This window comes from Mangifera indica, chromosome 12, assembly GCF_011075055.1.
Source record: "Mangifera indica cultivar Alphonso chromosome 12, CATAS_Mindica_2.1, whole genome shotgun sequence".
Classification (NCBI taxonomy): domain Eukaryota; kingdom Viridiplantae; phylum Streptophyta; class Magnoliopsida; order Sapindales; family Anacardiaceae; genus Mangifera; species Mangifera indica.
Genome location: NC_058148.1, coordinates 7,450,045 through 7,467,905, shown reverse-complemented (window position 1 = coordinate 7,467,905; position 17,861 = coordinate 7,450,045). Strand labels below are relative to the sequence as shown.

At 29.4% G+C, this 17,861-nt stretch overlaps 3 protein-coding genes across 3 annotated transcripts; 1 reads left to right on the top strand and 2 right to left on the bottom strand.

Annotated features, from left to right (window-relative positions):
* Window positions 1-258: 258 nt before the first annotated feature.
* On the bottom strand, window positions 259-1,442 carry LOC123192575 (two-component response regulator ORR4-like). The gene is made up of 2 exons (XM_044605170.1): window positions 1,015-1,442; window positions 259-914 (listed from the first exon to the last, which is right to left on the bottom strand). Exons 1-2 carry the CDS (start codon window positions 1,124-1,126, stop codon window positions 442-444), a joined length of 585 nt encoding a protein of 194 aa, XP_044461105.1. The 5' UTR covers window positions 1,127-1,442; the 3' UTR covers window positions 259-441.
* A 7,219-nt stretch (window positions 1,443-8,661) lies between these two features.
* LOC123193623 (two-component response regulator ORR4-like) lies at window positions 8,662-9,695 on the bottom strand. Its single transcript, XM_044606682.1, has 2 exons — window positions 9,522-9,695; window positions 8,662-9,421 (listed from the first exon to the last, which is right to left on the bottom strand). Exons 1-2 carry the CDS (start codon window positions 9,631-9,633, stop codon window positions 9,024-9,026), a joined length of 510 nt encoding a protein of 169 aa, XP_044462617.1. The 5' UTR covers window positions 9,634-9,695; the 3' UTR covers window positions 8,662-9,023.
* A 5,500-nt stretch (window positions 9,696-15,195) lies between these two features.
* On the top strand, window positions 15,196-16,308 carry LOC123193677 (aquaporin SIP1-1-like). The gene is made up of 2 exons (XM_044606740.1): window positions 15,196-15,667; window positions 15,826-16,308. The coding sequence occupies exons 1-2, from the start codon at window positions 15,329-15,331 to the stop codon at window positions 16,207-16,209; spliced, it is 723 nt and encodes a 240-aa protein (XP_044462675.1). The 5' UTR covers window positions 15,196-15,328; the 3' UTR covers window positions 16,210-16,308.
* The last annotated feature ends 1,553 nt before the right edge of the window (window positions 16,309-17,861 follow it).

The following is a 17,861-nucleotide window of genomic DNA, read 5'->3' as shown; positions in this document are numbered from 1 at the left end:
AACCATGAATTAAGTTCAAACTAAATCAACTATTTATCCAACTCGTAAGTCAAATTAAATTCGACTAAGTTTTAAAAATAAATTAAACCTCTTGATTTGAAATCAATTCATATTCGAAATAAATATATTCAAAATGAGCCGATTTTCAAATTAAAATTAACTCAACTTGGGTCCAAACTAGCTGTGAGGGTGGACAAGTTTTTCTATTGATAAGGTAAAAAAATAAAATAAAATAAAAATACAAAAACAGAAACAAAATTAAATGAATGTTTTTCTTTTGATAATAATATGACCTACACCTCTCTCAATTTAAAAAAAAAAAAAAAAAAATTCTATGGAGAAACTGTACAATCAAGGTTAAAAGAAAAGTAAAAACAAGAGAACTGCTGTAGGAACCAAAATACTGCAAATTAAAGGAACTTAGAAAAACAATAGCTAATTTTATGGCTTAATTAGATCCAAGCCATTGGTGCTTTTGTATCTTGTTCTTGTTCTATCAGAAGAGCTGATTTCTTCTATTCCTTTTCTCTTGTTATTGTTTGTTTCACCATTAGTATTCTCCTTTGGCTTTCCCTTCATGAGATGAGGCTTAAGCCTGCTGACATCTGATAATTGAACTGGCTTCAGGAAGAATTCTTCAGCTCCTTCCTCCAAGCACCTGTTGATTCTTGAAGGAACATTTTCTGAGGACATAATCACAACTGGGATATCTTTCAAAGATGCTGATGTCTTCACTTTTCTGAGGAGATCATAGCCAGTCACTCCAGGCATACAATAATCTGTGATAATTAAATTGACTTCTATGTCTTGATGATGAGGTGAAACAGAAGCAATTTCAGAATTTATCTCATTTTTGTCTTCATTCAACAAACCCAAGATTTCCAAGGCCTTACTCCCAGAGTCCACAACAGTAACTGTTGAAAACAAAAACATACCAAAAGTTTGATTAATTTCTGTTGGGAAAAAAAATAATAATAAAGGAAGTGGGAGAGAAATTAAAGCTCAAAATTTTACCTTGGTAAGAAGAAATTTTAAGGAGTTTTTCTATCAACTTTCTGTCAACAAGACTGTCATCAACAGCAAGAACGTGAAACTGGGTTTGAGCTTCAACAGCAGCCATACCCATGATTGAAAATTTTTTTTTCCTGGTGTAAAAATGAAGGTAGAAGAAGATGTTGAGAGACGGAGAGGAAGATGATGAAAATGAAGGAGAGGGCGATTGAGTTTTAAATGGGAAGGCATTGAGAGACAAATCTTGAGGATATCTGTACAGTTCGGAAAGCAAGATCTTGCGGATTTCGTCAAGAATCTTAAGGATCTTCTAAGTTGATTTTTGAATTAGAGAACAAGCAAGGAAGGTGCCATGTTTGTTTCCAATTAGTATATTAGTAGACTTTTCTTTTCTTAATTATTTTCCCATTTGACTCTTTATTGAGTTGCCTTGGCAACTTTTCCAACTTGCCCCCAACAAGTTTCTTGACTGGCAGTAGACAGGACTCATGCGCAAGAGGGCAGATTGTAGGTCGATCATTCTTCCCAAAAATTTATTTGTTTGATGTGATTGATTTAATTTTAAAAAGATTATCTAATTAAAATAGGGTTTTTTATTATCTTTTCATAAAATAACATATATAAATATATATTTATTTATATATTTAAAATAGATACGTATCTTATTATTCATACTCTTTCCATCCACGTGCGTCACCATATTTTCTTGCACTATTATTACATTATCTTGCCAAACCATATATTGTTTACTGTTTCTTTCTAATCTACTTTTCATCTTTCTCAATCTTTTGAGAGATATCCTTCGTCAGCAAATTATTGCAGTGGAAATTTGGAGGATTGTAATTTCAAAACTTTGGGATAAATAGATTTATTATAAATATGGTAACATGTGAAATTTATTTTGTAGAAGATTACTAAAATTACACTAATTTTATGTTCAATGTTGATATCTTTTGCTGGTTCTGTTGACCAACTGCAGCTTTTTACTAGCAACATACAGGTATTTTTTAACTGGTTAACTGGGACTTCGGCCTATATTAGTTAAATTGATAAATTTCTATCCGTATTAATTAGTTGAATAAACCCATAATACAATAAGATTTCATAAGCATGAAAGTGATTTGAATCTAAATTTTCTTTCGAAAGGTTCTAATACTTCACTAATACAAGTGTGAAATAAATTTGAATCCAATTTTTTTTTTAAAAAAAATTTAATATTTTACTAATTTTACTCATCTTTAAAGGTTTACTGACAATATTTTCTCATGTTGCATACACGAATACTTTATTCGATGCAATCAGTTTATGTTGTATGTATCCGGGATAATACTATAAGAAAATCCTCCTAAATATTCCATTTCAATTTGGCCCTTTGATAAGTTGTTGAGGCAACTATTAAATTGGATTTTGACCTTTGCATTCAGCTTAAGGCTACTCACATGCTTGTCAAAGAAGCCAAATTTCTCAGCTGCATGTATGCGATGTACAAGGAGAATAATTGCTTATTTCTTCCCATGTATTATTGATCCTGCCAAATTTTTAAGGGTTTTCAGTCAGGGATTGCACATGTAGACTGAAATTTCTGGTGCAGGCTATAACATATAACATTAAAGTTGGTATCCTCAGTGGCATAGTCGGCCATGTGGGACAATAAAATAAGGGATTACTTATCTATAATCAATTTAATGTTGGCACATAAGTTACCTCCTCATTTGAGGTACAAAGTAATATTTTCAAAATTAGACCAAACATCACAAGTGAAGAGGTTGGTCAAGTCTAATCAGTGATCGGATTGATAAACTATTTAAAAATAATATTTAAAATAATTTTATTTAATTAATAATTAAATATGTATAGTTTAAATTATTTTAACAACAAAAATAAACTTAGTTTGATAGTATATATATTCAAAAGAACAATGTCATACGTATTTACTTTTCAGTAAAAAAATACATACACACAGGATTTAAAATCACTCAATTATTTAATAACACAATTAAATGTGTATCTATTTGTGTATATATAGTTTTATCGATACTAAAAATTGATAATTTAGATTTGATTTTTTTTTTCTTTCGACCAAATCGAACTTAGATTTTTACTGGGGTCTAACCATTTAAATCATATAGTTCAATTGTGTTCAATCTTGTCTAACTTTAAAAATAGTTTTTCAGTGAACCGTAACTATTTTTATTGATAGATGATAGTCAAACCAGTTGGATCACCCACTTCGATTTGGCTTTTAAAATCATGATACAAAGTTGAAATCCTAATTTTATATTTTGTAATATTACTTATTAGTGATATATGTTATTCAAACTTATTATAAAATTTAAAATTAGTAATATCTTAAATATGTTAATTATCATATAGTATATTAAAGTATTACTTATATGTGTATAATATAATATTATATCAAATATAAAGGTGAATTAATTATTTCTGTTGCTAATATGTTTGTTGCACTGAATGATAGTTCTTAAAATATAATACAATATAGTATGTGTTGAGATAATAATTTTCAAATTATAATAAATGAAAATATTTTATTTCTAATTTCAAATTATATAATACTAAATGAAAAATTAAAATTAAAAAATTTTAATATTAATTGACTAATTAAAGTTTAAAACATTTAATTTAATTTTTTTTAAAAAATTCATATATAAAATGCCTTTTTTAATAAAATAAAAAAAAAACTTTTTAAATACTTTGATATGCTTTTACACAAATAAATTTATTTAAAATATTTTATAAAAGAAAATTTACTTCAAACATAAAGTCACTCAAAAGTATACATTTCTGGTAGAGTATTGGCTTATAGGGATTTTGAATTTCTACAAATTTGCATGAAGGAAAGAGATTAAGAATTTGACCAACACGGGCATACCATGTTAACTTAATCGTATATTATATTATGTATCAAAAATTTAATTTTTTTATATACACTTTTATGATATCATTATTTTTTTGTAAAATATATTATATAATATATTTATTATATTATATTAATTAAATATACTTTATAATATATATTAATTTTTTTTGATATTATATTATATCATAAATAAAATAACTATAATGTAAAGTATAATAATAAGAATCTTACTGCCTACTTTAATAATAAAAAAATTATTTGGCCCAACCCAACATCGGATGTTGGTTACTTTTATGCAGATCAATAAAGATTTAAAGCTTATTCCATATCCTCTGCTATAATTATCCTTGAGCTACTTTCAAAAAGTGATTACTTTTTTATTTAAAAGTTTATGTGTTCCCAAACATGCATTGCTCATCTTTTCTCTTCCTTAGGTCTTAATTAATAATAATAGATAAAGAAGTGGACTTATTAGTATAATTTTATATATAAATAAAGATATATTATTTTATGATTAAATAATTAAAAATTAAAGATAAAAATAAAATAATATTTAATTATATAATAATATATTATTTTTGTATATAAAATTATGTATAAAAGTTATATATATAGTATTATTATAAATATAAACATGCCTAGTAAACAAAGTAATCTAAGGACTAACTTGTAAAAATGTATATTCTAAAGGCTAAATTTTGATTAGAGCAAAAGTTCTCCCCACCGTTTTGATCTTAAATTATGGTATATTATGCTATAAGTAATATTATGTGTACATATTTTTCATTATACAATCAAAGATATAATTGATGTGTTATTATACGAATGAGTGTTATTTTATTCTTAATTTAAAATTATCCGATCACATGATAATATCAGATATATACTTAATTATGTATTAAAAAATATTTACACATAATTTTATTGTTGTGTTATGTCTTCCACTTTGAACAATAAATTATGTATGAAAAAGTTTATATAATGTGTCTATATCTAAATTTATATATATATATATATATATATATATATATTTTAAAGACCAAACGACTATATTTCGCACCCTAGTTTTGTTAAAATGACTAATTTCATCTTTTAAGTTTGAAAATGACTAATGACTGGTTCTGAAAATTACTATATTCTGCACCATAGACTATCATTCTTCTCTTCTCATCTTTACCACCACTTTTTTATTTTTTAACTTTTTAGAAAAATCTCTTGATACCCTTAGATTTATATTTACTTATCCGGAGAAAATGAGTGAAAGAATAAACATGGGGAGATAAATTGACATTTATTGTTAAGAAAAGAGTGGAAGAATCAATAAGAGGAAAAAAAAAAGGACAAAAAAAGAGGAAGAGAGAGATTGACATGCAATAAAAAGAAATGAATGGGAAAAGAAAATGAAGCGAGCGACAGGAAGAAGAAAGAAGAAAAAATGAGACATTAATATTTAGCGAGAAGAAAAGAAAAGAGACAATAATGGAAAAACAAGAAAATGAAAGTATATACATGTAAATATTGCGGATAAAATAAAAGAGTTATGCTAAATATAAAAATTTTAAATATATAAAATAGATACACAGATGATATATTATTATATAAACACTATTGTTGTAAACAATTTAAAAGTTTTTCAAGATTTACGGTAGCAATTGTTTTAGATAACTTTTACATAGTAGTTGTCGAAAACTGAGATCACTACTATTTCGAACAACTTTTTATACAAAAAAAAAAAATTGTTAGAAACTAATATTGATTACCCTTTCGGACAACTTCTTCAAAAAAAAAAAAAAAAACTAGAAAATCTCTCCCAACAACATTAATTATTAAAAGAGATTGCGAAACATACTACAAGTATGGGGAAATTATCATAAGAACTTCCATCACCAACTAAAATAAAATTAATAAGAAACGTAGCTTTCAAATATTGGTAAATTTTAAGCTGATCTATTTTATTAAGAATAAAATTATGTGTACCCACTTTAAGCATACAATTATGTATATATTTGATTATGTCATCATATGATTGGATAATTTTAAATTAAAAATAAAATAATATTTAATCACATTACGATATATATAAGTATATATCTATTTATATATTTAAAATAGATACATATAGTATTACTTCTTTTATTAAATATCCCGACTTGGAGTTGAATAACATTAAAATTATATGCAAATGAATTACGTTGCTGGACTTGAAATGGAAGCTAACCCACATGGTGGCAGGGAGGAGTCCAAACAAAGAGGAAATCTCCACGAGAGATATGGTGAAGTCAGTTGTTGCCTTGCACCTTTCCCCAGTGGGAAGTCATTTGCTCTTCATTCTCCCCTCGTTTTAAACTTTTCTCTTTATTTATTGGATGAGATAAGCTATTTGAATAAAACTATGCTTTCAAGCAAATTGTACAAACTTAAATATATGAATTGATATAATAACTTTTGATTACGTGATTTAGTTGTTTACATTTTTTTATTTCAATAGTTCCCAATCAAATACTATCACATTATGTTGTATAAATAAGTTTGTATAATTTATTTTTATATGTAGTATTACTCATGTTATTTTATCTAAGGTAATTTAGATATTTGTAAATATTATATTATAGTTCAATCAATATTTGAGTTACTGCCTAAAATCCACATAAGTGAAGGCAATATTCAATATTTTAGTGAATTGATTAGGGTATTAAGGAGAGGATCCGGGAAAAAGACTAGAAAGCTAAAATAGAATCCAACGGAACGAAGTTGACCTAAAGGAAAAGGTCAAAAAACTTTTTTCCACCCAAGGTTTGATGTAATTCAAAACTCTCAAATGCCAACTTTAAAAAACTCAAAGTCTCATTCATAGATAGTTAAAATTGATAAAAATTGTTTAGTTCTATGCATGAAATCGTCATTTAATAAGTAATTTTAAAAATTTAAAATTTATATTAATTTTCCTCGAAAACCCTAAAAATGAACTATTTCTTCCATGATTAAACTTTAAAAAGTTGTATTTCCTCTTCTATGGTTTTAGATTTTCAGATATAATTTTCTAACAAACGGTTGGCTTCTCTGGCACTCTTTATCCCACCCTCTCTAGCATGATTTTTCGTTGACGAAGACTCGTCTTTATCGATTCCAAATGAATCAATGAAGACTCATCTTTGTCAATGACCAATCGTGCTGAAGAGATGAAAATCTTGTGGCCAATTGTGCTGGTGATGATTTAGGGTAGAAATAGAAGGTTATCGGAGAGGTGAAAAAAAACCATCAATTTGAAGGGAAATATGACTTTTCAAAACTAAAAAACTTTAGACAGAAGTTAAATTGTTAATTTTTAAAACTTAGGAAAAAATTTAATAAATTATATTTTTTTAATAATATTATCAAAATAACGGTTTTACCTTTATATTCAACTAAAAATTTTAACAAAAATTGGCTCATGGGTAGAATTTTGGATTTTTGAATGTTGATGGGTGGAACTTTGAAATTACATCAAATCTTGGGTGGGAACAAGTCTTTTGGCCGAAATGAAATGAAACAAATGACCGTAAATATAAAACGCAACAGACAATTTCTAATTAAATTAGAGTGACAGTGAGGCTAAACTTCATTTGTTTTCTCAGGAAAAAAAAAGGAGATTAGTTTGAAGTGAAAACTTAAATGTAACAATGGAGAGTAAATATGGATTAGACATATCAATATAGAGACATTTACAATCCTTTAACAAGATTTGAAATAGTCTAGCTACACTATGGGATTAAGTCCATCTAATAATTTTATCATTAAAATTATAATTATTTTAATGCGAAAAGAGTTATTCTCACCCAAGGTTTAGTTTATTGTTAAACTGATATCTGTAACTTTTTAAACATCCAAATGCCCAAATATTATCTAACTTCTGTTAATGTTCTCTATTAGTTGTAAAAGTAAAAAAATCATTTTATTAGTAATATTAAAGAAATATAAATTTATCACATTCCCCCCATTTTAAAAATTGATAATTTTACCTCAGTCTCAACTTTTCCAGTTTTGAAAAGTGACTTCTCTTGCCCTCCTCCCTAATTGCTAGGGTTTTTTAATTTGTCTCTCTCTAGTCATCATTTATGTCTTTAACAACCATCTCTACCTACCCTAAACCTTTATGGCTCTCTCCCTCCATCGGCATATGAAGATGAATTGTTTTTGTCTTTGTCAACAAAGAGACAAAGAAGATGTCATATTTTTGTTTCCGAAGAGAGACGAGGATGATTCGTCTCTCTCCATCCACAAAGAGATGAAGAGGAATTGTCTTTGTCTTTTTGCGCTAACGAAGAGAGAGAGCTAATGAAGGTTTAGGGTGGGAAGAGACGGTCGTCGAAGACTGAGATGGTGGCTAGAGAGATATGAATAAAAAACCCTAAGGATAGGAGAAAAAATTATTCTCAAAACTGAAAAAGTTAAGATTAAGGTGAAATTATCAGTTTTCAAAATCTCGGAGAAAAATGAGATTACTTTATTTTTTTTAAATATTACTGATGAAATGATATTTTAACCTTTACAACTAATAGAGAACTTCAACAGAAGTTGGATAACAGATGAGTATTTAGATTTTTGAAAAGTTGTAAGTATTTGCTTGAGATTAAACTGAACCTTGGGTGGGAATAAGTCTTTTGGCCTTTTTAAATTCATTGTATGTTTAAAACAAAAAAATGTTCGGGCTGCTTGTTTAGTGAGAAAATGGTGGAAAGTTGAAGAAATTAATAGAAAGTCAAGAGAATAATTGACAGTACATTGGATTTCAGGATTGTAATTGTGATAGCTTACAAGTGAGAATCTATGTTGTTAGATAAAACTACAAGAGATTTAGAGACAAAAATGAGAAAAAAAGTATTCTTATATGCATATTGATGTCAATATTAATGTCATCGCAGGCATCTAAATTCCATTAGAAGAGGAGCAGCATGGAGATTGTCGACCCTAAAATTTGCAGGATCTCAGGCCGCTGACAAAATCGCCAGAATATTAAAAACGTGGCCTATGAGGAGACACCCAACGCCGGGATAACCAATTCCTACGTCGCCGGCGTTAATGTCCCGACGCCAATGCGTGTCGTCAGCACTGGAAATGGACACTGGTGATGCTATCAATGAAACGTACCAGTGTTTTAGATACAGATGGAGCTCACAGGCCAGAAACATTTTTGTGGTCGACTGCCAGAACATCTAGAGGCAATTACGTCCTTTGATTTTTCCTTCATGAGATGAGGCTTGAGCTTGTTTACATCTGATAATTGAACTGGCTTCAGAAAGAATTCTTCAGCTCCTTCTTCCAAACATCTGTTAATTCTTGAAGGAATATTTTCCGACGACATCATCACAACTGGAATGTCTTTTAATGATGCAGATTTCTTGATTTTTCTTAGAAGATCATAACCAGTCATTCCTGGCATACTATAATCTGTGATAATCAAATGGACAGAAGAAAATTCTGAATTTCTCTCATCTTCTTCGTGCAACAACCCCAAGAATTCCAAGGCCTTGCTCACAGAATCCACAGCAGTAACTGCTTAAAACAAAAATATATAAAAGTTATTTCATTTGAACACAAACTCACCCTAAAATATGAAGCAAAATAAAAAGAAATTAAATTAACAAATTGTTGCCTTGATAAGAAGAAGTTTTAAGGAGTTTTTCAATCAACTTTCTGTCAATAACGCTGTCATCAACAGCAAGAACATGATATTTTGGTTGAGCTTCAACAGCAGCAATACCCATGGTGGAAAATTAGATAGTATTAGTCTTGTATGATATGTAGAAAGGCAGAAGACAGCAGAGAGACGAAGATGATGAATAAAGGCAACTGAGTTTTAAATGGAAGGCCATTGAGATACGAATCTCCAGGATATCTATACAGTTTGCAAAGCAAGATCCTGCAGATTTCATCAAGAATCTTGAGGATCTTCTAGACAAGAAGCAAAGAAGTTGCCATGTTTGTTTCCCACTAAAATATTAGTGGACTTTTTTAGTTTCTTTATTATTATTATTATTCCATTGGACCCTCTTCATTCAACTCAAAGGCTATTCCCATGAAGGTGCATCGCAGATTTTCAGCTCCATTATTCAACTTAAAGGCTATTACCTCATTTTCTTGGAGAAAAAGAAAATATTGGGTGCTTCAACAAATATTGTTTTCTAATTCTTCCGATGTTCCATTGACTTTTCTAAATGTCTCAAGATACTCTTGACCCACAAAATAATGCAACGGACATTTGTGATGGATTGTAATTTCAAACTTGGGATTTTGCTTTTGGGATACTACTTCGATTTTTTGGACTTTGAATTTATATATATATATATATATACACACATATATTTAATGTTTAATTTATTTTGAAGTCGAGTAATGTTACATGTATAATTTTGAATATAAACAATAACCTTTTATTATATAATTGGATAATTAAAAATTGGCCAAAAGACTTGTTCCCATTTAAGGTATAGTAAAATCTCAAATTCTCACCCTCTAACTTTCAAAAACTTAAATGCCCACTCATAAACTAAAATCTATTAAAATTTTCGTTAAAGTTAAGAGTAAAATCGTCTTTTAATAATAATATTTTAAAAAAATAAAAGTATATATCATTCTACCCCTTTAATTTAGAAAATTAATAATTTTTTCCCAAAATTAAGTTTTGAAAAGTAAACTTCCCCCCTACCTAGAGTTTCAAATTTTGCCGGTGAATTTTCAACTAACGATGGTCAATCTCTCTCCCTCTCAGTGACATATCTCCCTCCAACATTTTTTCTCCAATCGGCGAAGAGTTGAGACTCTTCTTTTAAACTTTCATCATCTAGAGAAATTCAACTTCGTTTGGAAGATGAAGGTTCAGACGAAAAGTTTCGACTCTTCATATGAATTTCATTGAATTTAGATGTTGTTGATCGGAGAGAAAATATCAGAGAGAGAGAAATCACTAGGAGGGAGAGAGCTCAATCATTATTTGTTAGAAATTCACCCACAAAATTTGAAACCCTAGGTAAGGGGAAAATATCAATTTTCAAAACTTAAGTTTGGAAAAAATTTGTTAATTTTTCAAAACAAGAGGGTAAAATGATATAAACTTTTATTTTTTCAAATATCATTAATAAATTATGAGTTTATCCTTAATTCTAATTAAAAATTTTAATAGATTTTAGCTCATAGGTGGGTGTTTGGATTTTTAAAAGTTTGAAGGTAAAACTTTAGAATTTCACTATACCTTAAGTGGGAATAAGTCTTTTGGCCTTAAAAATTAAAATTAAATCAATACTTAATCACAAAAAAATATATCATAATTTATGTACAAAAATTTTGTATAGAATTTTATTGTTAGAAGACCAAATCCTTCACCACCTTACCATAAGGAGGTGTGGAATGAAAAAATATACTTCGGTAAGACTAATAAAAATTTTAAATTTAATAAAAAAACATATTGACCTTGTTCGCACAACAAATTAACATCAATATAGAAAAAAGATTAAAAAAATATTTTTAATTAATTTTTAAGAAAATAGAGTAAAAGGGTGCAAGAATAGCGAAAAACAGTACATGATGAATTTTATAAAGAAAATAAAAAATTCCAAAATTTTGACTGGACGATGGTGTCTTCCTGGGCAAAATTTGGGAGACCCTGCTCAAACTCAGTGGGACTACGTTGCGGACTAGCTTAGCGTATCACTCTCGAATGGACGATTAGACCGAGGTGACCAACCACTACCTAAAGCAATATTTGCGAGCTTCATTACGACACTGTGATCCATTCCTCCATTGGCATGAGTCCATATCAGGCCATGTTCAATAGACTTCCTTTCTTCTTGCCAAGATATATGTTTCGAATTCCTCTTCCATTGAAGTAGTAGACCGGGCATTAATGTTACGTGATGAGCTCCTTAGGTTGGTGAAACGACGTCTGCAGCATGCTCAACAATGTATGAAGCTCAATGTTAAAAAATTATCATGTACTGCCATGAGTTGCAGCTCAGGCTTGGTGACTTAGTACTGGCCGGTGCGTCTGCAACCGTATCGACAGAATAATGTAGCGCACCACGTTAGTCACAAACTTAGTCGTAGATACTTTCCAATATTAGATGCTTTGCATCTAATAGCTTATTGTATCAAATTGTCGACAAGAAGTCGCATTCACAACGTCTTCCATGTACTCAAACCTTATATTGGAGATCAGTTAGTTCTCGCTTGCCAGCTTCCACCATTCAGTATGGATGATAAGTTATTGCTCGTTCCTCTTGCAATCTTGGCCTTTCGAGTTTTGCATTGTTGAAACAAGCTGGACTGACAGGTCCCTGCGTGATGGACTAGCCTAGTGTTGGAAGATGCCATCTAGCAGTAGTTCAAGGCTCTATGCAAACTTTTTGTCTTTCTTATCACCTCGAGGACAAACACAGAAGCACATAATTGGGCGAGGCACACCGAGGAAAATGTTATCAAACAAGATACCCGAAACGAAACAAAAATCCCTTCCAGTTAAGTTGAGGGATTATCAACTTGGATAGGGCAATGCAAGAAAGCAGGACATAAACAGTTAATGGCGGTGGCAGAGAAATGGAATGCAGCTAAGGGATTTAGTAGAGCCTTTATTTTGACTTAGCTTTTTATTTCTAATTAACACTTTGTAACAACCCATGGATTGCAAATTATATATACCGGGGATTTTGTAAAGGGAAAATCATGAATGAAATCGTCTCTTTTTCAGATGCCTTCTCCTTTCTTCTGGGATTTTCGCTGGCTCAAACAACAACAAAGGTGGGAGGATTTTATTAACAAAAATTTGGTCGATCAAAACTTGAAGACACCTTTACTTGAAATCTAAACTTCTAATCTTTTTTAATATTTGGTAATTACTTAAGCGTAATTTTGATTACAAATGCAATACTCACCTTCGGAGAGATTATTTAAATATCTCTATTAACATTTGCATATGTAATGTACTAGATAATCAATGTCATACCCATGATTTAGATGACAGTAAATCCATATATATAATTTTGTACATAAATAATGATATGTCATTATATAATTGAGTGTTATTTTATCTTTAAGTTTTAACTGTCTAATCACATAATGATATATCGTTGTTTGTGCATAAAATTATACATATAACACTGCTCTTTAGGTAAAATGCTTTAAGAGTACAAATAAGTGTTAACATCTTGAATGCCAATTACCTAAACTATGACAGCTAACCCATATTGGTTTCTCAAACATACAATTCACCAATGACATAACTTGAATTGCTTTTGCTTATTATATGTCTCTAAAACCATTGCAAATATATAGTTGTTGATGTATGAATTTACACCAGTGTGATAACATAACTATTAAGAGATGTTACGTGGGAATGTAATTAGATTGTGACAGGGAGTGTTTATGTGTGTATGAAACACAAAAGCAATTAAACAATACCTATACATAAATACACTATACATATAAATGAATACATATGGTAAACACATACATATAAATAAATACAATATACATACACATGTAAATATACATATACATATCAATCGATATTGCAAAAAAATAACTAGGTGTCAAAGTGAGTATGAAGGTTTACGTTATCCTCATCTTGAAAGTCTAATGTCCAATTTAGTGCGAGACACTCGATGAATCACAACATATAGACACTGCAATTCCTTAAGCCAATCCCCTACTCGAGAATTTTCCATAACTCTTGCAATGCTATAGTAGTTGCATATATATATATATTATCCATATTTTTTGTAAGAAAAAATTGCATTAATTAAAAAAAGAAATAAAATTGTTTTAATTTAATAATTAAAAAAAATATTATTATATATACAATTTTATGCATAAACAACGAAATGTCATCATGTGATATAAAAGAGGAGAAGTTGGGAAACAAATCAAAGTTAAAAGGGTGCTTGATTAATATATTATAAGTATTTGTTGTTTATTAATACTAATATTATAAACATATGTATAGAGCAGTGTTATACATACATACTTTTAAGACACAATTTAAATACATAGATGATACATTATCATGTGATTGGATGTTACTTTATTTTTAATTTAAAATGATCTAATCACATAATAACATATTATCAGTATATCTAAATTATGTATTAAAAATATATACATATAGTTTTATTTTGTTTAAATTAAAACTTGATGTAAATGAGTTTGGAGCTTCATATAAAGTGTTAAATAGTTATGTTTTAAAGTTTGATTGTGTTTTTCAAATGTTTATTGTCTAAAATGATATCTTTTGTTGTCAAAATAGGGGTTAAATGATATTTGTACTAAACACCACCTTGGAGGAATACTTGTAGAAGGCATGAAGTTTTTTTTTTTTTTTTTTAAAGTCTAACTAATCAAGATGTAAATTGAAAACATGGAAAATATTTCATAGATAACTTCATTCTACCCCCTAAACTATTAAATATCCAAAATTCTATACCCAAAAAACATATCATTTTACTATAGTGTGCGAAATATCATATCATTTAACCCTTTATAATGTCAATTATCATATCCCTTATTTTGGTAAACAAAAGAAAATTGTGTTCTGGCCTAATAAACAAATTCACCTTTACAGGGATGAAACACATCTGTCCCATGATTTCTTATTCTTTTCTTGACTTAATCAATTTTTCTCCTTAAAATATTTTAAATCATTAATATCAACAACAAAATAATAAAATATGCATCTCTATCCTCCATTTATTCAGGTTACTTACCTCGATTTCATGATTTTTGAGTGAAAATTTGATTTTGAGAGTTAGAAATTAAACAGAGTCATAATGGGGTTAGGTATAAGGACAATCCTTACACCTTCTAGAATGGCTAGTTTCATAAATTTATGTGTAGTTATCATTTAACAAATTATTCAATGTATCACAAGTAGGGGTGGGTATGAAACGAGCTAAGCCCAAATTCATCAAACTAATATTAAGGATGGTTCAAGTTTGATTTAAATTCGGTTCGAATTTGACTTAAATTTATGACTCATTCATGGCCCAAATATGTAGCTCAAATTTGTGACTTATTGACAAAACAATATTGTTTAACAATTATTTAATATAATTCGAATCGAGTCATGAGTCAAGTTCTAATCCAACGATTCAACTTGCGAACCAAACTCTCTATAACTCAAGTTTGGTTTGGCTTTAAAACGAATTGAATCTTTTAATTTGAACTTTGTTTATATTTAAAGTAAACAAATTCAAATGGATTCAATTTGGTATAAATTTAATTGTATTTTGGCAGGTGGGCAGATGCGCATCATTCACTCGTTACAATACATAAAACATTTCTTGGAGGGTAGTTGGCATCTTTCTTTTGGTGTTTTCACTGACAAGAATAAATTCCCTGCCAACATTCTTTGTCATCTTCTCACTTTAACACTAGAATCAGCTGATTTAGCAGAGAAACTAACAAAAATCAGAGATGGGTGTGATAAAGGCAGCCATAGGTGATGCAACTTTGACATCCTTGTGGGTGTTTAGCCTTCCACTTTTGGGCCTTTTTACACGCATAATTTCAACTTTTCTAGGAGTTCAAACCTTGCTACCAGTAAATCTATTCATCAGCATAAATTTGGCAACAATTTTGGTACTATTAATCAGCTTGATAGGCAGTGCCCTCGGTGGTGCCAGCTTCAATCCCACCACTACTGTCTCCTTGCTTGCCGCCGGCCTTAAACCGGATGCCTCCCTCTTCTCCATGGCCGTTCGGTTTCCGGCCCAGGCTGCCGGTGGAGTTGCAGGTGCCTTGGCGAATATGCAGGTGATGTAAACACTCAATCACATAATTATATACATACATATTACCTATTTGTCATTTTTATACTCAAAATGAATATGTATAGTGTTACTGCAATGATAATTACTCTTATAAAAGTTTATTTATTACGTAATTATTGTTGAATAAAAGGAATGTAACAGGTAATGCCAAAAGAGTACAAGCATATGCTGAAGGGGCCATATTTGAAAGTGGAATTGCATGAGGGAGCCATAGCTGAGGGGGTGTTGACCTTTGTGCTGTCTTTTGCTTTGCTTTTTATTATGGCGAACGGTCCTAAAAACATACTTTTGAAGATTTGGCTGCTTGCTATGGCAACTGTGGGAATAGTTTTTGCAGGTTCAAATTACACTGGACCTTCCATGAATCCTGCTAATGCCTTTGGCTGGGCATTTGTGAACGATAGGCACAACAATTGGCAGATGTTTTATGTTTACTGGATTTCTCCATTGACCGGGGCAACTTTGGCTGGTTGGTTTTTTAAGTTTCTTTTTCCTGCTAAATCCAATAAAGAGAAAAATGCCTAAAAGCTGAAATATATATATATATATATATATTGAATTCGACTATGCTTTTTTCCAATTTGTTGTACTACCATTTTATCTATTGAAATAATATTCCACGTGAACAAATATTTATATTGCATTCTAAAGGAATTTGAATGGATGATGACAGGATTTAAGAGTAGATTTGAATAGATCTAAGTCGAATTTGAGTCAACTCAAGTTTGGTTTCGATTAAGAGAAGCTAAATCAAACTTTAGTTTGAGCTAATTCAATTTTGGTTTGGCTTGAGAGTCAAACTTAGGTGTAGGTTTGTCAAGCTCCCCTCAAGCTAGTTCGAGTTTGACTTGTCGATAACGACGTTGAAGAGGAAGAGACGTCGCATGACCAAGAGGAGATTACATCAAAGAGGAAGAGATGTCATTTAGAGATTGTCAGTTATCATTAGAAAATTCAATCTGAAAGTTTGGAGACCCTGAAGGGAAAATATTGTTTTTGAAAACTTCGGTTAGGAAAAATTATTAATTTTTAAGGTTCAGAGGAAAATAAAATCAAATTTAAGTATATTTTTAATATTAGAGATAAAATAGTAATTTTACCTTTGAAACCATTAAATTTAAAGTCTATGAGTAGGCAAATGATATTTTCAAAATTAACAGGAGAACTTGAGAAATCATCATACTTTAGTTAAAAAATAGTCCTTTGGCCTTTTTATAAAGCATAATTCTTTCTTATCCCATTTATGTCCGAACGAGAAGTTGTTACCTTAAAGTTAAAAAACAATAAATTATCCCCTATCTTAGTAAATTTCATAACAAAATTTCGTAATTACCCTTACATCATTATTAAAGTACCAAATTAACAAAACATCGGAGAAGCTATAGTAGTGCATTCAAATTACAAATTGACCCTTGTTTTTAATTGAATATGATGAACTTAATTGATAGGGATATAATTGGGAAATCACATGCCAGCATTACAAATTTGAATGAATTAAATTTGATTTGAATCCGTAGGTCTGATTTCTACTACAAAATAAATAATAGAAATTTATTTCAACATTAATTAATGCTGAAAAAATTCACACGCTAAGTAATTCATGTTCAATTAAACTACTTCATTGATTTCGGAAAGAAAGTTCATTCATTGAACATCTTCTCTGCTTTGTGCACGCAAATGACAGCACTGATCCAAAAAATAATAATAATAATTGGACCAAGAAAATTACAGCCAGGTTAATATCATCAGTAAATATGAACCGCACAACAATTTTTCTGGACCTCTACACAGCCATTTGCTCGTAAGTATTATCTGTATTTTGATGATAATCGAATTATGTATCATATCGTATATCAAAAATTTAATTTTTTATATTATATATATAATATATCTTTTAAAAATTATAATTGACATAATTATTTTAGAAAATATCATAAATAGTTTTAAAATTTTAAAATTTTTTATATACACCTCTGTTACATTATTATTTTCTCTAAAAAATATATTTGTTTGTATCAATAATATGTATCATATTATCGTATTGTATGACACATTTATTTTCGTATTAATTTGATACACTTTATTATACGTAATATTTTCTATTTATATCATATCATAAGATTAAATCATATATTGTATAATACTGATAATAAAACCCTCAACACAACCATTTGCTC

What these genes read in the sequence shown, in the direction of transcription:
- LOC123192575 (XM_044605170.1), bottom strand. Translation starts at nt 1,126, where the DNA reads ATGGGTATGGCTGCTGTTGAAGCTCAAACCCAGTTTCACGTTCTTGCT. An exon ending in TAAAATTTCTTCTTACCAAG is followed by an intron (nt 915 to 1,014) that starts GTAAAATTTTGA and finishes TGTTTTCAACAG; the next exon opens with TTACTGTTGTGGACTCTGGG.
- LOC123193623 (XM_044606682.1), bottom strand. Translation starts at nt 9,633, where the DNA reads ATGGGTATTGCTGCTGTTGAAGCTCAACCAAAATATCATGTTCTTGCT. An exon ending in TAAAACTTCTTCTTATCAAG is followed by an intron (nt 9,422 to 9,521) that starts GCAACAATTTGT and finishes TGTTTTAAGCAG; the next exon opens with TTACTGCTGTGGATTCTGTG.
- LOC123193677 (XM_044606740.1), top strand. Translation starts at nt 15,329, where the DNA reads ATGGGTGTGATAAAGGCAGCCATAGGTGATGCAACTTTGACATCCTTG. An exon ending in GTGCCTTGGCGAATATGCAG is followed by an intron (nt 15,668 to 15,825) that starts GTGATGTAAACA and finishes GGAATGTAACAG; the next exon opens with GTAATGCCAAAAGAGTACAA.